Here is a 21,825-nt window from a genome sequence, read left to right on the forward strand (position 1 = left end):
ATCCAGCTCTCTGTTCTGGCCTGGGAAAGCAGTGGAAGATGGCCCAAGTCCTTGGGCCCCTGCACCCACGTGGGAGACCTGGAAGAAGCTCCTGGCTTCAGGCTTCAGATTGGTACAGCTCTGGCCGTTGTGGTCATCTGGGGAGCGAACCAGCCAGTGGGAGATTCTCTCTCTCTCTCTCTGCCTCTGCTTCTCTGTTACTCTGCCTTTCAAATAAATTTTAAAAATAACCCCTTTGAGACACCCACATTCCAGATACTTGAATGCCTGGGTTTGAGCTCTGGCTTCACTCCCGGTTCCAGAGTTCAGATTCTTGCTAATGTGTACACGGGGAGGCAGCAGGTGCTCCTTCAGGTACTTGGTCCCCGCCACCCACGTGGGACCCCTGGACTGAATTCCAGGGTCCTGGCTTCTGCCTGGCCCAGCTCCAGTTGTTGCAGGAATGAACCAAAAGATGGAGAATCTGCCTCAGTCTGTCTGCCTTTCAAGTAAATAAAAATAAGTACAAACAATTCATTGAAATTGCATACTTTTTTTTTTTAAAAAAGAGAAGTTTATTTCGGTGCAAAAAAATCTCAATGCGTGTATACTGTGTTTTTCACAGTACTCATTTCCCATGAACTTTTTGAAAGAGGGAAGGAATCCACTAATTTATCTAACACTGCAGAGTCTGTGTGGAGCGGGTTCGCAAACATTTCAAGATCTGGTCCTCCATTTGGAGCGCTTCACGCCGGAAGAAGCTCTCCCCTGCTCCGTCATTGCCTTGGCTTGGTGGAAGGGGAAGGGACAGTGATCAGAGCTTGTAAAACGTCACTCCTTAGGGCTGAGCTGTCAGCTACCCGCTCCGGCACCGAGAGGGTTACAGCAGCGCAGGGGCGGAGCCACGCCGGGGCCACCTGCTGGGGGCCGCCTTGCGCATGCGCCCTGGCCTCCGGATGGTCTACCTGGGAGACGCCGGGCGCTTGCGCTCTGGGCCTTTTCCGCCGGGGGAAGTCTCGCGGGGGCGGGGCGGGGCGCGGCGGGGCGGGGCAGCGTGGGGAAGTTCTCGCGGGACCGGGACGAGGAGCGGAAGCGAGGCGGCTCTGCTGCTTCGGAGACCGGGCGGCGGCGGCGGCGGCGCGGGAGCGGGCGCTGCGCTCCGGGGGCAGCAGCGAGGTCGGCGGCCGCTCGCGGCGCTGCGGACGGGCGGGCCGGGCGCGGGGCCGGGCAGCTGCGCCACGGTGAGTGCGGCGGGCGCCTCTTCCTGCCGCTCCTCAGCGGGGGCACCGGGCCCGGCCGGCCGACGGCCCTCGGGGCGGGGAGCGGAGCCCCCGGGACTCGGGAGCGCGCGTTTGCCCGTGTGGGGCGCGTCCTCCTCCGGCCCCGGGTCCCGGGGAGAAGCCGGGCCCCGGGCAGGGCTGGGGCGCCTTCGTCCGGGGCGGCCCCGCGGCGGCCGGGCACGGTAGGCGCGGGGTGGGGTGCCGGTGCGGCGACGGATGCTGCTCCGACCCGCACGGCAACCACGTCACCCGCTCCCGGCGTCCGCGGGGATCCTGCGGGAGCTGGGGCGTTCGCCGCCGGAGCCCGGCGCTCCGCCCGCCCGCCCGCCCTGGGGACAGGTATCTGGTCCGGACGGAGCCGCTGCGGCGGGGTTGGCGTGCCCCGGGCAGGGTCCCGCGGACGGCCGGGCTCGGGCTCGGGCTCGGCGGGCCTGGGAAGCGGACCCGCGGGTGCTGGCGCGGCGCCGTTCACTTCCAGGGCGCGCGAGGCCGGCGTGGGGCCCCTTGGCCTCTCTCGGCCCCTGGGACTTGGGCTTGCTCCGGGCACGGCCTCCCCCGTCCCTGGACTTGTCTACGCTCCCCGGGGCCGTGCGACCGCTGGCCCCCGCCCCCACCCTCCTCTACTTCCCCTTCCTCGCTGGCATAGTTTTGTGAGGTTTCTGCCCTTTGGGGGAGACTCGGATTCTTCCCCGGGAGTGCCCCCCTTCCCTGCTGCTCGGTTCCCGTGCTCTGAGCGCGCGCTGTGGTCCTCCGGCCAGAGCCGTGGGGGGGCTTCCATTCTCCCCTGGGGACCGCCAGGCGCGGGAGCATTGAGCCCTACTGCCCCTGGGTCAGGTGCGGCTTGCTCGTGTGATGGACGTTTTCGGTTTTTCTGCCTTTGAGGACCACGCTCGCCTCGGCTGTCCTCCCCGTGTTGGGTCACTCGGGGGCTCATAAGCCATCTGTTTGGTGCTTAGCCGGGGTGGTGAGTGTTAACAAGTGAGAATCAACCGTAGACTCCTATTAAGATAGAATTAAGGTAGCCTGGGAGGTTTAAGCGAATAGAAATTATGCCGCCGGTGAGTTAAAGCCTGCCCGTTCTCATAGTGCTAATTCTTTATCGGACTTCTTTTTAGGATTGGGGCTCTTTTCCTCATCTGTTGTAATCGGCCTTCATTGTTGTTTTTGCTAAGAAAAGAAATACCTTTATGTGCCCCTTCCCTAGCTCAAAAGTTTTCTAATCCCAAGATAGATAAAATTTTAAAAAGTTAATTCTCATAATTGGTTTTTTTTTTTTTTTTGGAGGGAGGAAGGGGAAGTGGTACACACAAGCTTTTTTTTTTTTTTTTAAGGATTTATTTATTTATTTGAAAGGCAGAGTTACAGAGAGAGAGAGGAGAGAGAGAGATCAATCTTCGACCCACTGGTTCACTCCCCACAGCTATGACTGGAGCTGGACTGATCCAAAGCCAGGAGCCAGGAGCTTCTTCTGGGTCTCCCACGCAGGTGCAGGGCCCCAAGCACTTGGGCCATCTGCTGCTTTCCCAGGCCATAGCAGAGAGCTGGATCAGAAGTGGAGCAGCCGGGACTCGAACCTGCGCCCATATGGGATGCCAGCACTGCAGGCGGCGGCTTTACCTGCTCCCCACAGCACCGGTCTCAAACACAAGCATTTATGTGCTTGTGTCGGTTCACTTCCCCACCGAGTCACTGGGATTTGAGAGAACCGCCGGGTTTCCAACACGACTTGTTAGTGGGACTCCGGGTTTCCCTGAGCGATTCCTGTCGCTGTGTGCCTGTTGTGCAGCAGCAGCCCGGACTGTTCCACAGAACCGAGAGTGGTGGACGGAGAGAGGAGGTGACACAGGCAGCCGCCGCGCTCTCCTGAGAAGGCCGCGGTCATCTGCTTAATTCAGAGGACCCCCCCACCCGACACAGAACGGCACCAAGAGTCTGTTTTCCCACTTTGTCAAGGTTGGCTTTTCCCGGTCGTGCCAAGTGCATGTGTATTGCTTTCATTTTATGCGAAGACCTAGTAGCGCATTATTCTAAGGTCTGGTTAAGGCACCCTTACAGTGTAGCAGTGATTCTTAAATTTCGTATGCGTAAGAATCACGGGGGGGGGGGGGGTGTTTGAAAATAAGCCGGCAGAACTCCATGAGGCACCCCATAATGAGTTCGCCTGGGGGCTCGCAGTGGCATAGTGGGTAAAGCTGCCACCTGTGGTGCCTGCATCCCATATGGGCGCCAGTTCGAGTCCCAGCTGCTCCACTTCCAATCTAGCTCCCTGTTTATGTGCTTGGGAAAGTAGTAGAGAATGGCCCAAATGCTTGGGCCCCTGCACCCATGTGGGAGACTTCAAAGAAGCTCCTGGCTCTTAGTTTCAGATCAGCCCAGCTAATGGACATCTGGGGAGTGAACTAGCCAATGGAAGATCTCTCTCTGCCTTTGCCTCTGCCTCTCTCTAACTCTGCATTTCAAATAAATAAATAAATCTTTTAAAAAAAAGTGAATTAGCCTCTGAATGGGGTGATTTTTGTGCAAATAGTCCCAGGACCAAAATTGTCTGCAGGAAATGGGCGTAAAGCATAAACTAGTGAGACCACTGAGTGACTTGGAAGTCACTGAACTCAAACATGACACTTTCTGTACATACAGAGTAAATACTTAGAATAGCCTGGTAGTCAGTGACTGTCGGTGTGGTGAGTTCTGATATGTGTAAACTTGAGAGCATTGCTAGGACTGTGATGTGAAGTGATTTAACTTTTAGCTTTATATTCAGTAGGGCTGTTAATTTTTTTTTTTTTTTTGCCTACCAGAGAGAGATCGTCTGAGTCTATGTGTAAATGGGAATTCTAGGTTTATCATCAGGACAGGTGGACAGGTGTTTGAAAAAGTACTGGTGATGCTGGTTAATAGCCTGCTCTCTCTTTTAAGATTTATTATTTGCTAATTTGAAAGGAAAGTGACAGAGAAAGGGAATGACAGAGAGAGAAAGAGAAAGAGGGAGGGAGAGAGATGTTCCATTGCTTGTTCACTCATCAGATGGCTGCACTGGCCAGAGATGGGCCAGGCTGAAGCCAGGAGCCTGGAGCTCCATCTAGGTCTCTCACATGGGTGGCAGGAGCCAAGTACTCTGCTTTCCCAGGCACGTTAGCAGGCAGCCGAGCTGCGTCAGAAGGGGAGCAGCTGGGACTTGAACCAGCACTCCCATATGAGATGGTGGCCTTGCAGGCGGCAGCTTAACCTGCTGTGCCACAGCGTTGGTACACAACATCTCTCTATGCCAGAGGCCACCTGGCTGTTCACAGGTATCGTCTATTTTCATCAAAATGAACTTAAAAGGTATTTGCGGTTTCTAGCCCCATTTTCCAGTTGAGATTTAGTAAGGACAGGAGAGTCTGAGTTACTTCTGCAGGGCTGCTGGGTTTTTAAGTAGCAAAGTGACAGCTGAATCCAGGTCCAACTCCGGAGCATCAGTAAGTTTGTGTTCTTTCTGACTACAAGATTAATAACGCTTGTTGTAAATGACAACAAAAATACAGTTGAGGTGTGCAGAGCAAAAGTAAACGTATTCCATGACCTCATGCCTAGAAATAACTGTCGTTAGCCTTTGGGATGTTTTTAGCACATACTGATATATTATTTTGCTTTATAGAAATGGGATACACTAATTTTCCTGCAGTTTTTAACACTTTTATGCCATCTTGGTACTTAGATACTCCATAGATAAACTTGATCAGGCATCTATACACTGTGTTTTCTTTCAGTGGAATTGCTTGATTCATGTTCATTTTAACATTGTCAGTAGTTATTATCGAATTGTTCTCCAAAAAATTGAGGTAAATGAACAATTAAAGCCCTGCTTGCTCTTGTTAAAATTCCCGCTTGTGGTGGGCTGGTGGCAGTTTGGAGACACTGTGACTGGGAGTCGGTGTTAGGCGCACTACCACCCTGTGGTCTTGGGAGTGAAACCCTGAACCAGCAGCTCTGTTAAAATCTTGACACGGTGTGTCTGCCTGCGGATTTAGCTCTTTCAGGTCATGTAAGTGATACCATTTTTTTGTCTTTACTGATACACGCCCTTTGGATTCCTTTATTTAGCCCACGTGCTCTTCTCTGGGCCTGTTCAAGTTCTGATATGAGGTGCTGATTCTTACTTGGCTGATACAGCCATGGAAGTAGTAATTTTCCTCCAGTAGGCACTGGGGCAGTTTCCTGAACGGTGACGGTTTTCAAGAGGTTTGCCCATAGAGCTCTCTCCGAGGGCTGTGGTAGATGCTTGAGTAACGGGGGAGCTGGTGTGGAGAGCTGCCTTGGCTTTTGTGACACTGCTGTTCAGTTACAGGTCTCAAGTTCTGAGTGACAGAAGTCTATGTCCTGATACTCTAGTACACCTTGACAGGACAGTGCTTTGGGTTGCTGTCGTATATATACATATATACATATATTTTAATTTTTGACAGGCAGAGTGGACAGTGAGAGAGAGACAGAGAGAAAGGTCTTCCTTTGCCATTGGTTCACCCTCCAATGGCCGCTACGGCGCACCATGCTTGATCCCAAGGCAGGAGCCAGGTGCTTCTCCTGGTCTCCCATGAGGTGCAGGGCCCAAGGACTTGGGCCATCCTCCACTGCACTCCCGGGCCATAGCAGAGAGCTGGCCTGGAAGAGGGGCAACCGGGACAGGATCGGTGCCCCGACCGGAACTAGAACCCGGTGTGCCGGCGCCGCAAGGCGGAGGATTAGCCTATTGAGCCACGGCGCCGGCCTTATTTATATTTTTGAATTCCTTATTTTTTGAGATCTGTTCAGGTCTTCAGCTTCCCACCATTGATTGCATAATCTTAGCAGACCTGGAGACGAATTTAAATAAGCAATGGAAAATACTGATAGCATATAGCAGAGTTTTTGGAACATGTGTTAAAAAGTGAAAACAAGTAGGTTGGAAACTAAGCATGTTAAAAAAAGACAGTTATTAATGCCAGGGAAAATTGGAAGATTGTGCAAAAAAAGGAAGTTTGGTTAGAGCACCTTATTTAAATTGTCAGTGAGCAATATTTGATAATGTGATGCTGCCGATTAAACTGTGATATGTAGTATAACATATATATATATATATATAATATAAGATGGGGAAGGGGAAACTGGGATGAGACAGCTAAGCGCTCACCTTCAGGCAGGTAGTGGCTGTAATAAGCTAAGGAATGGCAATAGACGTTTATTACTCTGAAATACTGTGAGGAAATACAAAGAGAAAGCTTGACTCAGAATTGAGGGTGTTGCCTGTGGGTGCCGGTAGGAAACTGCTTTTTACAACTTTTAATATTCTCACTTAAAATTATGTATATGGATTAGTATGAGAAAACATAACTACAGAGAGTATAATAAAGGGCATTTAAAGATACACAAAAATAAATGCTTAGGTTAATCTTTGTATTTTTAAAATATTTCCTGGACCGCTTTTTTTTTTTTTTTTAAAGATTTAATTACTTTATTTGAAAGAGTTACAAAGCCAGAGGTGGGGGTGGGGTGGGGAGAGGTATTCTATCTGCTGGTTCACTCCCCAGATGGCCACAGTGGCCAGAGCTTCGCTGATCTGAACCCTGGAGCCAGCAGTTTCTTCCGGGTCTCCCACGGTGGGTGCAGGGGCCCAAGCTCTTAGGCCATCTTCTACTGCTTTCCCAGGCCATAGCAGAGCTGGATATGAAGTGGAGCAGCTGGGACTTGAACTGGCGCCCACATGGGATGCTGGCACTGCAGGCAGCGGCTTTACCTGCCGCACTACAGCGGCCCCTCCTGCACCGCTTTCTTTCCTTTCTTGCAGCCAGCACCAAACGCAGTATCTTAGGTGTGGCCTGAAAGAACAAACATTGGTTTAGTTTTCTGATTATCTGCAACCAAGTATTTAGCTTGCAGAATTTTTTATAAAAAGATTTATTTTATTTATTTGAAAGGCAGAGTTACAGAGTGACAGGGAGAGAGGGAGAAAGAGAGAGGGAGAGAGGGAGGGATCTTCCATTTGTTGGTTTACTCCCCAAATGATTGTAATGGCCAGGCTGAAGCCAGGAGCCCATGGGTGCAGGGGCCCAAGGACTTGGGCCATTCTCCACTGCTTTCCGAGGCACATTAGCAGGGAGCTGGATTGGAAGAGGAGCAACCAGGGCCAAACTGGCACCCATATGGGATGCCAGCATTGCAGGTGGCAGCCTAAACCATGTGCCACAGTCCTGGCCCCCGCTCACAGAATTTGACTGAAGGACTTACTGCCTGGTGTTCTCTTTCCGTCTTGGTGATCGCGTTTTGGGCTCGTCTTCATATTCCCGGATGGTTTACTGCTTAGTCCATTTGCAGCTACGCTTGATTAATGCCCTACTTGTTAACTTTAGAACAAAAGAATAATAATCACTCAGATGAGCTCCTAGGTGGTAATTATCCGAGAAAGGTGTCACTATAAATAATCTGTCCCCGTGTTGCCAGTGCCCTTGTTGTCTTCTGCTTTTGTTTAGCATGTCTGGAGACAGTGACTGAGCGAACAAGAATGGGTCTTTATCTTTAGTTATGAAAGCGTCCGGGCTGTGTCCTACATTCATGGCAGGGGACTCTGCTGCAGCAGTGGTTGTGCTGTGCCCAGGTCACCACCCCTGATATGTGACCCAGGGGTTCTGACACCGTCGTCACCTGAAAAATAGAATTTGTGTCCTTTTAGCACTGCCCTTTCTCTGAGAGAAGCAGTGTAGGCAGTGCCTGCCGGAGACTGCTGAACCGTCTGGCTCCAGCCCCTGTGCATTCTTCCTCCAGACTAGACGCTTGGCAGCTCAGATTCTGGATGTAGATTGGGCTGTTTCGGAGAACCGGGGAGGCTGCTGTGTACTGCTGAACCTTTGTGGTCTGTTGGAAGGTCTGGTGGGGACTCTGAAGTCGAAGTCTTGGGATCCTTCGGAGGAAAGGGAGCCTGAGGCAGAGCAGACCCCCCACAGCCCGAAGCTCTGCGCTGGGTCTCCCCGGTCAGCGCGCTTGCTGAGCAGTTTGGGAGTGGTAGGGAGGAAAGGGCTCGCTAATAGTGAGTGGAGGGAAGAAGCAGTTCCTAGCTCTGCTTTCTGCACTTCCCTGGGAGCCTAACAAGGTTCAGTTGAAGAGCGAAGCAGCTTGGGACCAAAGCCTGCATCACTAGCTTTGGACTGTGGAGTAGGGGAGCCAGCATGCCCATCAGATCTGCAGGTCTGCAGGTCGGCGGGGAGGAGGCCTGCTTAGCTGACAAGAGTTGGGTGCCCTCCCCAGACTGGGCCCTTGCTTCCAGCGGACTGGACTGCCTTGGTGCCCAGGGAGGAGAGTGCAGGGATGAGGGGAGGCGGAGACCAAGCGGGACTCAGCCGGTTTCTCCACATCGCGCACACCCAGCGGGAAGGAAGAGGAAGTGTGTTCTGGAATAGCTTAATCAGCTGCTGCCATTGGCCGGCAGGCCTGTCAGTCGCCTGGGGGCTGAGGCTGAAAAGGGGAAGAAGGAGCAGGGCTATTGCCTGGGAGGGAGGGAGGGAGGGAGGAGGGCTGAGCCCCGGGAGCCAGGGGGCGTGGGGGCTGGGACAGCGGGCGATTGGCAGGGCGGGGCTGCCTTCGATCCTGGCCACTTCTCTTAATCTCCCTCTTCTGATTCAGGGTGGCATTGTGTGTCCCGGCGTGCAGAAGCGAGTCCCAAGAGAGAGGCGAGGCTGAGCCCTCAGCAGGGAGGCCTCCCTTCCCCCGCCTCAGGCTGCTGAGCCCTGAGCAGCGCTCAGAATGGAAGCCATCGCCAAATATGACTTCAAAGCCACTGCAGATGACGAGCTGAGCTTCAAGAGGGGGGACATCCTCAAGGTAAGTCTCGGTGCCAGGCACAATGCCGCGCTCGCCTCTCGCGCACTCAGCTGCCTTCCTTCCCCTGGCAACACAAAGGAGCCTCGCTAGTTCTTTCTTCATTGCACACTTTGCACGTTACCGTCATGTGTTATCTGGAGAGCTTGTGTACGTGCTGAGTGCATATTAAATTGGACTTCAAGGGTTGGTGTGATATGTGTTACTGCCTTTGTGTGAATTCCTGGAGTGTGTATGTGTTGATAGGAGCACTATTTCAAGTGAAGTCAAAGTAATGTGATTGCAGAAAGGAAGTATATGAGTGGACTAATTTACCTTGCAGAATTTTATTTAAAATCAGAGGATTTTCTTAAAGACTAAAAACGTGAAGTATTTATGTAAAAGCATTCCATTAGTCTTATTTTACACAGCCAAGAGATTTTTGCATTCTGTAATATGATCTTGGTAGGTTAGAAATTAATTTTCCCAGTTTAGAGTGGTTGTTAGGAATATATGCCAAAATTCATTAAAGAACCTCTGTGTATTTTTATTATCTGTGCAGAAAACTAATGGAGCTCTAAATAATAAGCTTCACCTTACTGTTGTACAACTCAGATTTCGCTTTTCTTGAACTTGAGGAACAATTACCCTATATTAAAATCTAATTGCACAAAAGAAGCCTGCTGACAGTTTAAAAGTAAGCTGCCATACAGTTCACAGCTTATTCTGGGCCCCAGTATTGACGTGAGGACGCGCTCCACCTGGCACATGTTAATTGTGCTGTTTACCCGGCTGACTGGGGCAGTTTGTCCTTTTGGACGTGTCATTTATTTTTACAGGGTGGGTGTTATCAAAGTATCCACTGTGTCTCAATTTTGACATTTTTTTCTTCTGAGCCTTCTTCTGATTGTTGGAATTTGCCAACCATTTGTGTGCTAACCTTGAATAAATTCTTAGAATTTTGTAAAGAGGAGGAACATGGGGATGTAGAAATACAGTCCTTTGTAATTTTTTAATGTGGACCTATTGTTAGTTACTGTTTGTCTTCTTGGCCCAAGGCGTGGGCTTCTTCTCTGAAGTAACATGCATGGTAGTTTCTTAGTGTTAGAGACGTAGGGTGAGCTCCATTGAAGGTGGTGCTGAAGAGCCAGGACAGGAGAACACAGCTCTGTGTGTGTGTGTGTGTGTGTATCTTTTCAGAACTGTGTCTGTGTCACTCAGGTTTTCTGAGAGGAGTTTCAGTGTCAGCACTAAGTGGTCAGAAAGGAAATAGAACCAGCTGCTGTAGGTTTCAGAAAGATGGGTATGAATGTCTTAGAGAACTAGCAGTCAGAGCCAGTCTAACTCAGACAACTAAATTTCTTTGTATCCTGGTGTACAGAGGAGATAGTTTGGTGTTCCTGGAGGTATTTATTGTTTTCAGCAGTTAGCTCCGTTGTGATATGAAGTCTGGCAACTCCAGTACTCACATTGTAGCCTGCACAAACGCCATGTTGAGTTAAGCTTGTTTTATAGATGCGTACTTAGACTTCGCCGTTGAACTTATCCCGGAAACTTGGACCTGGAAAGCCAGCAGTGCCTGTTTTCTCTAAGTATTTCCCACCGACAATTTAGCACTGAAGCAACAAAATAAAACAGAGGGCTTGAGGTCTCTTTTTAAGAATTTTTAGACAAGAGCGCGTTCCCTGATTCGTGCCTCTGAGGTTTGTCCTGGACCCTGAATGTTTTATAAGTTGGTCAGCTCTTAGACAAGGGTAAAACCCTTCTCTCATCCCATAATCAGAGAAGATGATACTGTTTAACATTTCCCCAGAAATTAGTGTCTGGGCAGAAAGTGAATCACAGGGCTCACGTTTACTTTCAGATTTTCTTTGGGAGAGAGAAAAGTACACGGACTCGATTCTTCCCAGTTCGGGAGATGACTGGGATATGAAGTCATAGTGCCATTATTGCTTTTGAACGGTGGCCATTAGCTGTTTGTTAGTAATCATGTGGCTTTACTCCAAAAAGAAAAAAAAAAAGTGCCAGTACAGTAGTTGCCCTTTGTCTCATAACTGTAACAGCCGAGTGAAGAGGAGACGCATGCTCTGCCTCAAAACTGGTAATAAAAACAGCAAAACAGTTTTCCTCGTTTGATTCTTCAAGAAGTAAACTGGCTTCATTTGAGTGGCTTCGGTTTGATTTGGTAAGTCATCAGGATGTTAGTTGTGGGCTGAAACATTTCAGAAGAGGCCAGAACAGCATTAACTCACTTAGCTTTGATTGCAGTCCGCACGTACCTGCTGAAAGGGGGTGGGCGCGTGGGTGCTGAATACATCTCACTTCAAGATAATGAAAGAGAAGGGGGCTTAGCCCTGTGCCTTCAGTAGAGCTCAGGAGGATTGTACGCTTTCGCTATCTCGAGTTCCTGGTTAACTTTTAGTTAATGTTGACTCCTGTCCAACCGATGCGTTCCTTGCTTTGTGTCTGTGCACACATTGACCCGTTACTGCCCTGAGAAAAGAAGAAAATAGAAAGGTTTTACTGGAAACCTAAGATAGAACTGAATGCTTCAGTGTCTCTGCATTTGTTACTTTCCGACTTACGTAAGCTTGCATTTTTCTTGGGTAGAAAAGAGGAAGGCATTGAGGCTTAAAAATGGAAGAAATCGCTCTTCTGTTGCAGGCTTCAGGCCTTGTATGGCTGAAATGAGCTCACCTTCCCTCTGGTTGTAGGGCAGGCTGGAGATAGTCCCTGAGGTGCTGCACTGACGAGATCCCTCAGCAATCTGCCCTGGAGCACACAGGACCACCTGGGCTGGAGCTGCCGTTCAGGGACTGACGTGTGCAGGCTTCAGATAGCGCCGCATGGGAGTTAAAAGGCCGCTCTCATCTCAGACTTGTGTTCGTTCGCCTCCAGAGCCAGCTTCTTGCGTTTGTCAGCTCTGGGAGAGAACCAGCCCTACTTGGGTCATCTAAGTGTCTTCTATGCTGTGTGGCACGATCCTTGCCTGTTTTCTGAACTCCCTGAAATAGGTCTTGGATTCATAAGCAGATCTTTGAAGCATCCTCCTTTGTTACAAAGCTTGGCTTGTGTCAGCATCACAGTTACGGAGCGTTTCTGGAAACAGTCCTTGGGATGGCTGCTTTGAGAAGATACAGAAGATGTATTTTCTCTGTTCAAGAGCTCTAAAGTCAGATAAGAGAAGCAAAACTAATATGTGAAATAATACAAAGCAACATGTCACATTACAGAATTTTTAGAACAGGAAAAGACCCCCCCCCCCTTTTTTTTTTAGATTTATTTATTTGAAAGGCAGAATTACAGAGAGGGAGAGAGAGATCTTCCGTCTTCCATCTGGTTCACTCCCCAGATAACTGCAATGGCTAGAGCTGTACTGACCCTAAGCCAGGAGCCAGGGAGTTTCTTCTGGGTCTCCCCTGCGAGTGCAAGGGCCCAAGGACTTGGGCCATCCTCCACTGCTCTACTAGGGCATAGCAGAGAACTGGATTGGAAGTGGAACAGCCAGGACTCAATGGGATGCTGGCCTTGCAGCCACTGCATCGGCCCCAGGAAAAGACTTTTTTTAAAAAAGTTTATTTTTATTTGAAAGACCGCGAGAAAGAGACACAGACATCTTCCATCCACTGATCACTTCCTAAATGCCAGCAACAGCCAGGGCTGGGCCAGGCTAAAACCAGGAGACTGGAATTCCATCTGGGTCTCCCATTTGGGTGGCAGGGACCCAAGGACATGAGCCATCATCCACTGCTTCCCAGGATGTGCACTTCATAGGAAGCTGGATCAGAAGCAGAGTAGCTGGGACTCAAACCCGGTGATCTGGTATGGAAAGCACGTGTTCCCAGCAGCAGCTTAATTACCATGCTGTGCCACAAATGCCTGCCCCTGAGGAGACATTTTAGCCCGGACTTTATTTGTGAGAAAACAGTGGTTCATAAAAGTTAAATATCTACCCAAGATCAGATACTTAACCATTAATTTTTTTTTTTTTTTTTTAGATTTTATTTATTTATTTGAAAGAGAGAGAGAGGGGTCTTCCATCCGCTGGTTCACTCCCCATTGGCCGCAACAGCCCCAGCTGTGTCAATCTGAAGCCAGGAGCCGAGAGCTTCCTCCAGGTCTCCCACATGGGTGCAGGGGCCCAAGGACTTGGGCCATCTTCTGTTGCTTTCCCAGGCCATAGCAGAGAGCTGGATTGGAAGTGGAGCAGCTGGGACTCAAACCAGCACCCATATGGGATGCTGGCACTGGATGCAGTGCCTTTACCCACTGTGCCACAGCGCTGGCCCCAGCCATTAATTCTTAGAGATCTAGTGTTTGAAGAGTATGAAAGTTGTGTGGCAGGGCTGGCACTGTGGTGTAGTGGGTGAAGCTGGCACCTGCAGTGCCGGTATCCCGTATGAACACCAGCTCGAGTCCCCGCTGTTCCACTTCTGATCCATTTCTCTGCTGTTCCACTTCTAATCAAGCTCTTTGCTGTGGCCTGGAAAGGCAAGAGAAAAACGGCTCGTCTTTGGGCCTGTGCACCCACGTGGGAGACGAGGAAGAAGCTCCTGGCTCCTGGCTTCAGATCAATGCAGCTCTGGCCATTGCATCCTTCTGGGGAGTGAACCAGCAGATGGAAGATGTCTCTGTCTCTGTCTCTCTTTCTGTCTCTCAGATAAATAAATTTAAAAAAAAAGTTGTGTGGCATGCTGTGAATTTTCAGTAAAAGAAGACACTAGTTAAGAGTTGACATCCAAGAAGGTGCGTTCGAGAGATGGGACTTGAACGGGACCTGTGAAGTGAGCAGGACAGAGCTGGATGAAGAGAATGGAGAACGTTTCAGGAGGAGTGTTGGGGGCAAAGTTGCGTTTGTTGTGTTTGTGATAGGAAGGCTAGAATAAGGGCCTTGACTATGACACAGTGGGAAAATAAGGTAGGATTGGAGGTAGATAAGAAAAACCAGTAAGATTGGATGTGGTCATTCCCTGTGAGAAAGCCTGGAGTCCCAGCCTAGAGAGTACAGTGGTCAAGTTGTGAGTTAAGTGCCCGCTCAGGTCTTGGGTAGCAGCCATGAAGGAGGGGAGTGACTGGAGAGATGCTGAAAGGAAAATCAGGAGAATCCTGCCTCTTAGCCTTTGAGTAAGGCTCTTGAACGCCCACTGCTCATCAGCCTTGAGAGAGAAGATATTTCATTGGTTACAGCTTTCACTGTACCAGTCTAAGTCCTGAATTTCAGTCCTGAGTCTCATTTCAGGTGTTTGGGTTTTCCAACATGAAAAGTAAGAGGGTGTTTTTCTTCATTTAACTCCTTGTATCAGTGTGTACTTTATAGAAGCATTTCTTGGCCTGTTAATGATAGTTCTTACCAATCTTGTAAACTAAAATAGAAATTGCATTTAATCTTTAAGAATGAAGACAGGGCCGGCGCCACGGCTCACTAGGCTGATCCTCCGCCTTGCGGCGCCGGCACACCGGGTTCTAGTCCTGGTCGGGGCACCGATCCTGTCCCGGTTGCCCCTCTTCCAGGCCAGCTTTCTGCTGTGGCCAGGGAGTGCAGTGGAGGATGGCCCAAGTGCTTGGGCCCTGCACCCCTTGGGAGACCAGGATAAGCACCTGGCTCCTGCCATTGGATCAGCGTGGTGCGCTGGCCGCAGCGCGCCTACCGCGGCGGCCATTGGAGGGTGAACCAACGGCAAAAAGGAAGACCTTTCTCTCTGTCTCTCCCTCTCACTGTCCACTCTGCCTGTCAAAAAAAAAAAAAAAAAAAAAAAAAAAAGAATGAAGACAGGCCAGCGCCGCGGCTCACTAGGCTAATCCTCCACCTGCGGCGCCGGCACCCCAGGTTCTAGTCCCAGTTGGGGCACTGGATTCTGTCCCGGTTGCTCCTCTTCCAGTATAGCTCTCTGCTGTGGCCCGGGAAGGCAGTGGAGGATGGCCTAGGTCCTTGGGCCCTGCGCCCGCATGGGAGACCAGGAGGAAGCACCTGGCTCCTGGCAGCGACCATTGAGGGGTGAACCAACAGAAAAAGGAAGACCTTTCTCTCTCTTTCTCTCTCACTGTCTAACTCTGCCTGTCCAAAAAGAAGACAATTCATTGTTTGTGTTCTCTGAAAGCATATAACTTATTTCCCTGTTATTAATATTCATTTTGTCAGCTGAATGGACTGTTTCCACGTAGGTGCTGAGAGTGAACTTTCGGTTCCTGACCAGAGTTTTTCGAGGCTGCAGAGCAGTCTTCCCTCTTTCTGGAGAAGGAAATGAGGAGATGCAGTGTTCCTGAGTCTTCCAGGTTTCATCCCTATAAGCTGTGTGATTGAAGTCACCACTGAAGAGCTGCCAGTTATGGGTCCTTGTCCATGTGCACTGAGTTACACGTTCTTCTGAACATTTTGGGCACAGAGAAGATTGGCATTATTAAATGTCCCATCATACGAGGCAGAAGCAGGTTCAGAGGTTAAGAAACTTACTCAGGTACCCACATCTAGCAAGAGGCAGAGCTGGGCTTGAGCGTAGGTTGACTGTGGTATATACTGTACAACAGGTTCATACTCTCTCCTCTGTCTGATAGTAGTAAGAGAAACATGGGGTATTAGGAGTCTTTTTTTTTTTTTTTTTTTAAGATTTATTTTATTTGAAAGAGTTACAGAGAGAGGCAAAAACAGAGAGAGATCTTCATCTGCTGATTCACTCCCCAAATGTCTGCTGTGGCCAGAGCCAAGCCCATCCAAAGCCAGGAGCCAGGAGCTTCTTCTGGTCTTCCATGTGGGTGCAGGGACCCAAGCACTTGGGCTACCTTCTGTTGCTTTCCCAGCCACACTAGCAGGGAGCTGGATCGGAAGTGGAGTAGCTGGGACTTGAACTTGTGCTTTATGGGATGCCGGTGCTGCAAGCCATGGCTTTAACCTGCTGTGCCACAGTTTTGACCCGAGTAGTCTTGCTTTGTTCATTTTGCAGGCTTTTTTGTTTTTGTTTTTAAGATTTGTTTGTTTATTTGGAAGACACCAAGAGAGAGTGTTCCATAAACTGGTTCACTCCCCAAATGGCCTCAATACCTGGTGCTAGACCAGGCCGGAGCCAGGAGCTTGATCCTAGTCTCCCACATGGGTGGCAGGGGCCCAAGCACTTGGGCCATCTTCTGCTTTCCCAGGCGCATTAGCAGGGAGCTGGATTGGAAGTGGAGCAGTAGGGACTTGAACTGGCACCTACATAGGATGCCGGCTCTGTAGGCTGCTGCTTTACCCGCTATACCACAGCAACAGTTTCTGCATGCTTTTTTTTTTTTTTTTAAAGATTTATTGATTTAAAATAAAAAAAGATTTATTTATTTGAAAGTCAGAGTTACACAGAGAGAGAAGGAGAGGCAGAGAGAGAGAGAGAGAGGGAGAGAGAGAGAGAGAGAGAGGGGTCTTCCATCCTCTGGTTCATTCCCCACATGGTCTCAACGGCCAGAGCTGTGCTGATCCAAAGCCAGGAGTTTCTTCCGTGTTTCTTATGTGGGTGCAGGGGCCCAAGGACTTGGGCCATCTTCTGCTGCTTTCCCAGGCCACAGCAGAGAGCTGGATTGGAAGTGGAACAACTGGCGCCCATATGGGATGCTGGCGCTGCAGGCGGCGGCTCTACCCGCTACACCACAGCACCAGCCCCAAGGACCCACTGCTGTGAATCCAGCTCTTGACACAGTGATCTTGCTCTCATCACTGTGCTCTTGGGCAGTTGACTTAACAGCTTGGTACTTTGGTTCTCCTATCTGCAGAATGGGAAGAGCAACACCTCTCTCCCTTCCTTGGGCATAGTGAGGATTAAAGGAGCTGTGTGTTGTGCCACAGCAGTGAGAGCATAAAGTAGACAGTAATTTGTAGCTGCTTTGGTTTCATTAATGTTATTCAGGGGGCACAGTTTTAATAAGAGGCAGCCAGTGCAACCCTCAGTTTAGGGGACTGTTAGTCCCATGACTCTGCCCTGGCTGGGGGCGTGTCTGCTGTGACCTCCAACTCAGGACTTTCAAAGCCTGTCCCAGAGCTCAGCTTGAAGTGTGGTGTTGGTGGAGCCTGGTCTGAGAGACGAGTTCCTTCATTCCCACATGTCTTAGTCTCAGGATTAAGCCTGAAAGCAGGGACCTGCACCTCCACAGTGTCCTTTCTCTCTCTTTTTTTAAAGGATTTATTTTATTTACTTGAAAGGCAGAGTTACTTGGAGGGAGAGAGTGCCGAGGGGATGGAGAGGGAGAGAGAGAGAGACTGTGGTAAATTTCTTTGGCTGGTGGAGCTTTTGGATTATGCTGTTGGCTAATAGTAAGAGATATTAGATAAAACAGCCTTGGGAAAAACTCATCATGGTATTTTAGAGTATTAAGGACTCTTAGTGTCTATCAGTGTGCTCAGTGAGGACCCACGTTCTCATGGGAGAACATGCTCTCTGGTTTCAATGCCAAGAATAGGTGTATTTTCCCCAAACAACTTTCTAAAATCTTAATGCTGTAAATATGTTTCCTCCTTCAGTTTCCAGAGAAGCCCAGAGCCTCCTTCTTAGTCCCATTAGTAGGTTTTGTATTTTCTGTGCTGATGTTTTTATCAAAACAGATACTAACTGTCAGCAGAAAAATATTGGAAGTTTTCCCGTAACAATGGCTTCTGTTTTCAACTAATTTATTTTCTAGTTCAATAGTAGACTTTAAATTTTTTATTTATTTTATTTATTACAAGACAGAGAAATCTTCCGTCTGCTTGTTCACTCCTCAAATCCCTTAAACAGCCAGGGGCAGGTCAGGCCAAAAGCTGGAGTTGGGAACTCAGTTTGGGTCTCCCATGTAGGTAGCAGAGGCCCAACCATTTGAGCCATCACCAGCTGCATCCCAACGTGCATTAGCAGGAAATGGGTAGTGGAGCTGGGACTCAACCCACGTACTCCAGTGTGCAGTGTGGAGGTCTTTTTTTTTTTTTTTTTAAGATGTATTTATTTATTTGAAAGAGTTACATAGAGAGAGAAGGAGAGGCAGAAAGAGGTCTTCCACCCACTGGTTCACTCCCCAATTGGCCGCAATGGCCAGAGCTGCGCTGATCCGAAGCCGGGGGGCTTCTGCGTCTCCCACATGGGTGCAGGGGCCCAAGGACTTAGGCCATCTTTTGCTGCTTTTCCCAGGCCTCAGCAGAGAGCTGGATTGGAAGTGGAGCAACTGGGTCTCTAACCAGTGCCCGTGTGGGATGCCCGCACTGCAGGTGGTGGCTTAACCCACTAGCCACAGTGCCGGCCCAGTGGAAGTCTTAATCAGTGAACTAAATGCCCACCCGAACAGTCAACTTCTAAAATTTAGTTTTTTTAACAGAATGACAAAAGCCTTTTGTTAACATTCTCCTTCAGAAAAGTGCACTTGCTTTAGTTATCAAACTAGAGGAAATGTATTTTGGACCTTGACACTGTAGAATTCACTGAGAGCAAGAAAGGAGTGTGTTTTGGGGGATGTTGCTCATTTCGTGTATCTTTAGGGGCATCATTTTTTTTTTTTGTACATTTATTTTCATAGATAACTATACATGGTTTGAAAAGGAATTCTGGGGAAAATATATTCAGGTTATTTTATTAGCAGTATTTCCATTTTACTTTGACATTTAAATTACCTTAACATGTGGTATTTAAAAAAGATAGGAAACTCAAAAATTCTGCATAAATTCTCGCTCCAGTATTTTGACTATTTCCACTCTCCTCTAAGCTTTATCATTATGCATACGCTTTTATAATGTCCTAATTGTGATTTTGAAATACTATAACATATTGCATATTCTATATTAGTTTTTTTTTTTAAGATTTATTTATTTATTTGAAAGAGTTATACAGAGAAAGGAGAGACAGAGAGAGAGAGAGGTCTTCCATCCACTGGTTCACTCCCCAGTTAGCCGCAACGGCCGGAGCTAAGCCAATCCAAAGGTAGGAGCCAGGAGCTTCCTCCGGGTCTCCCACCTGGGTGCAGGGGCCCAAGGACTTGGGCCATCTTCCACTGCTTTCCCAGGCCACAGCAGAGAGCTGGATTGGAAGAGGAGCAGCCGGGCTCGAACCGGCACCCACATGGCCAGGGCGTTAACCTGCTGTGCCACAGCGCTGGCCCCTCTGTATTAGTTTTGCTAATGATTTTAATGGTTGTATAATACATCAAGTTAATGTTCTATAATTGATTTAATTGTTTCCCTCTTGCTGGGTATTTTGCTTGTTTGTATTAATTTAGTTGGTAATCTCAAGGGAGGCTTTTGATAACTTTGTTTCCTTGTCCAAAAGAGCTGCACAATTTGAGATGAAGATAGATGAGAGTGGCCCGTAGTCCCTAGCCAGGATGTATACTAATAGCACAGTTTATTTTTTGCTTCATTTTCTAGTTCCCCTTAACAGAGCATTATTTCGAAGTTTGATGGCAGTTTTAGAACTGTGTGATCAGGTTTGTGGAATGGTTAAGCATGTTTGGTGTCAGACGCTTGACATGCATATTCTATTTCCTGCTGCTCCTTCAGGTGACTGAACTGCATTTATAACTGTGTTGGGTTAAGTTACTATGTAATTGTGATAGCAGAGAAATTTGGCATGTGCTCATGGATTTATGGTAGTTTTAATTTTTTTTAAAGATTTATTTATTTATTTATTTGAAAGTAAGAGTTAGAGGAAAGGCTTTCTGGATCCTTCCTCTCTGCCTAGCAAACAAATACTTTTTTTTTTTTAATATTTATTTATTTTATTTGAAAGTCAGAGTTACACAAAGAGAGGAGAGGCAGAGAGGGAGGTCTTCCATCTGCTGGTTCACTCCCCAGATGGCTGCAATGACCGGAGCTGTGCTGATCAGGAGCCAGGAGCTTCTTCCAGGTCTCCCACGTGGGTGCAGGGCCCAAGGACATGGGCCATCCTCCACTGCTTTCCCAGGCCATAGCAGAGAGCTGGATCGGAAGTGGAGCAGCCTGGACTTGAACCAGTACCAATATGGGATGCCGGCACTACAGGCGGTGGCTTTACCCATTACGCCATGGCACCAGCCCCTCAGCTTTACTTTTTTAAAAGATTATTTGAAAGGCAGAGAGAGAGAGAGATCAATTGAACCATCTCCCATCTGATGGTTGACTCTCCGAATGGCTGGGCCAGGCTGGAGCTTTGAGCCAGGAACTCCATGTAGGTCTCCAACATCAGTGGTAGAAACTCAAGCATTTGAACCCTCACTTGCTGCTCCCTGGGTGCATTAGCAGGGGCTGGACTGGAGGTGTGGAGTAGCTGAGTCTGGAACCAGCATTCTGCTAGAGATACCTCCATCTGAGTGGCAGCTCAAACCTGGTGCACCCTAGTGCCCGCCCCCTCAACTTTACTTCCTTGAAGTAAGTGAATCTCTTTTAGAAGAAGATACTCCAGTTTGTGTTTGGGAAAAGATGAGAAGACACACAAGCCAGGCTTTGTTGAGGTAACAGTGCACATGCTTAGCCTTAATGCCAGTAGGTTCTAAGAACTTTTGAGAAAAAAGAGAAGGTAGTGAGACATCCTTGTTCACATGTACTCACAAGTACTTACGTCTCTGAATGCTGGGCTCATGGGAAACTCAGTTTTTGTAGCATGCATTTGTATAATGGATGTTTTTACAAGCATAATTATTTTCATAATCAACAATAAAAAACAAAAATACTTTTCCAGTAATTCTCCAGATGTCAGCTTACAAAAGTCACAAAACATTTTAGGCCTATTCTGCTTTTTTTACAAGGGAAAAAAAAATCAGTGCACATAGCTTCCTGGTGCAAAAACATATTTGATATTAAAACTTATTTTTTAAGATTTATTTTTTTTTTTGAAAGTCAGAATTACAGATAAAAAGATCTTCATCCACTGATTCACTCTCCAAATGGCTGCAATGGCCAGGGCTGGGCCAGGCCAAACCCAGGAGCCAGGAGGTTGATCCTGGTCTCCCACGTGGGTGTAGGGGCCCAAGCATTTGGGCCATATTCTGCTTTCCCAGGCGCATTTAGCAGGGACCTGGATTGGAAGTGGAGCACTAGGATTCGAATTGGAAGTTGGTGCTGCAGGCGGCAGCTTAACCCACCATGCCACAGCCCCCATGTTCAACTGTTTATGAATAAACAGATTAGCCCTAAAACTGATTTTCAGCCCAGATTTCTGGTTATATGTGGCTTATTTTTTCCTTGCTCCTGGTGTGGAAGTAACATCCTTAAAGGGGAGGAGGTGTTGTGGCATAGTGGGGAAAGCCACCGCTTGCAATACCTGTATCCCAAATGGGCACTGGTTTGAGTCCCAGCTGCTCTACTTCTGAGCCAGCTCCCTGCTTATGGCCTGGAAAAGCAGTGGAAGATGGTCCAAGTGCTTGGGCCCCTGCCTCCCATGAGAGACCTGCAAGAAGCTCCAGATTCCTGGCTTTGGCCTGGCTCAGCTCCAACTGTTGTGGCCATCTAGGGAGTGAGCCAGTGGATAGAAGATATTCTCTCTCCTTGTAACTGACTTTCAAACAAACAAATAAAAAATGCATACAGGGCTGGCATGTGGCATAGTGGGTTAAACCACTGCCTGCAAAACCAGCATTCTGTGTGAGTGCCAGTGGGAGTCCCTGCTGTTCCAGTCCCCTGCTGATGGGCCTGGGAAAGCAGCAAAAGATGATCCAAGTACTTGGGCCCCTGCCACCCATATGGGAGACCCAGATGAAATTCCTAGTTCAGCACCAGCCATTGCAGCCATTTGGAGAGTGAACCAGAAGATCTTTCTCTGTGTGTCCCCCCAATACTCTTTCAAATAAATGAATAAATCTTGGC

General features: G+C 48.6%; 1 protein-coding gene across 1 annotated transcript in view; it reads left to right on the forward strand.

The window, feature by feature from the left end:
• Positions 1-1,131: 1,131 nt before the first annotated feature.
• The window catches only part of GRB2 (growth factor receptor bound protein 2), an 85,685-nt gene continuing 64,991 nt past the window's right edge, over positions 1,132-21,825 (forward strand). Inside the window, exons 1-2 of the mRNA XM_062215923.1 lie at positions 1,132-1,220; positions 8,892-9,089. Coding sequence (XP_062071907.1) covers positions 9,012-9,089 — 78 coding nt within the window. The 5' untranslated portion in view covers positions 1,132-1,220; positions 8,892-9,011. The remainder of the gene's footprint in view (positions 1,221-8,891; positions 9,090-21,825) is intronic.

Source organism: Lepus europaeus, chromosome 18 (genome assembly GCF_033115175.1).
Source record: "Lepus europaeus isolate LE1 chromosome 18, mLepTim1.pri, whole genome shotgun sequence".
Taxonomy (NCBI): Eukaryota; Metazoa; Chordata; class Mammalia; order Lagomorpha; family Leporidae; genus Lepus; species Lepus europaeus.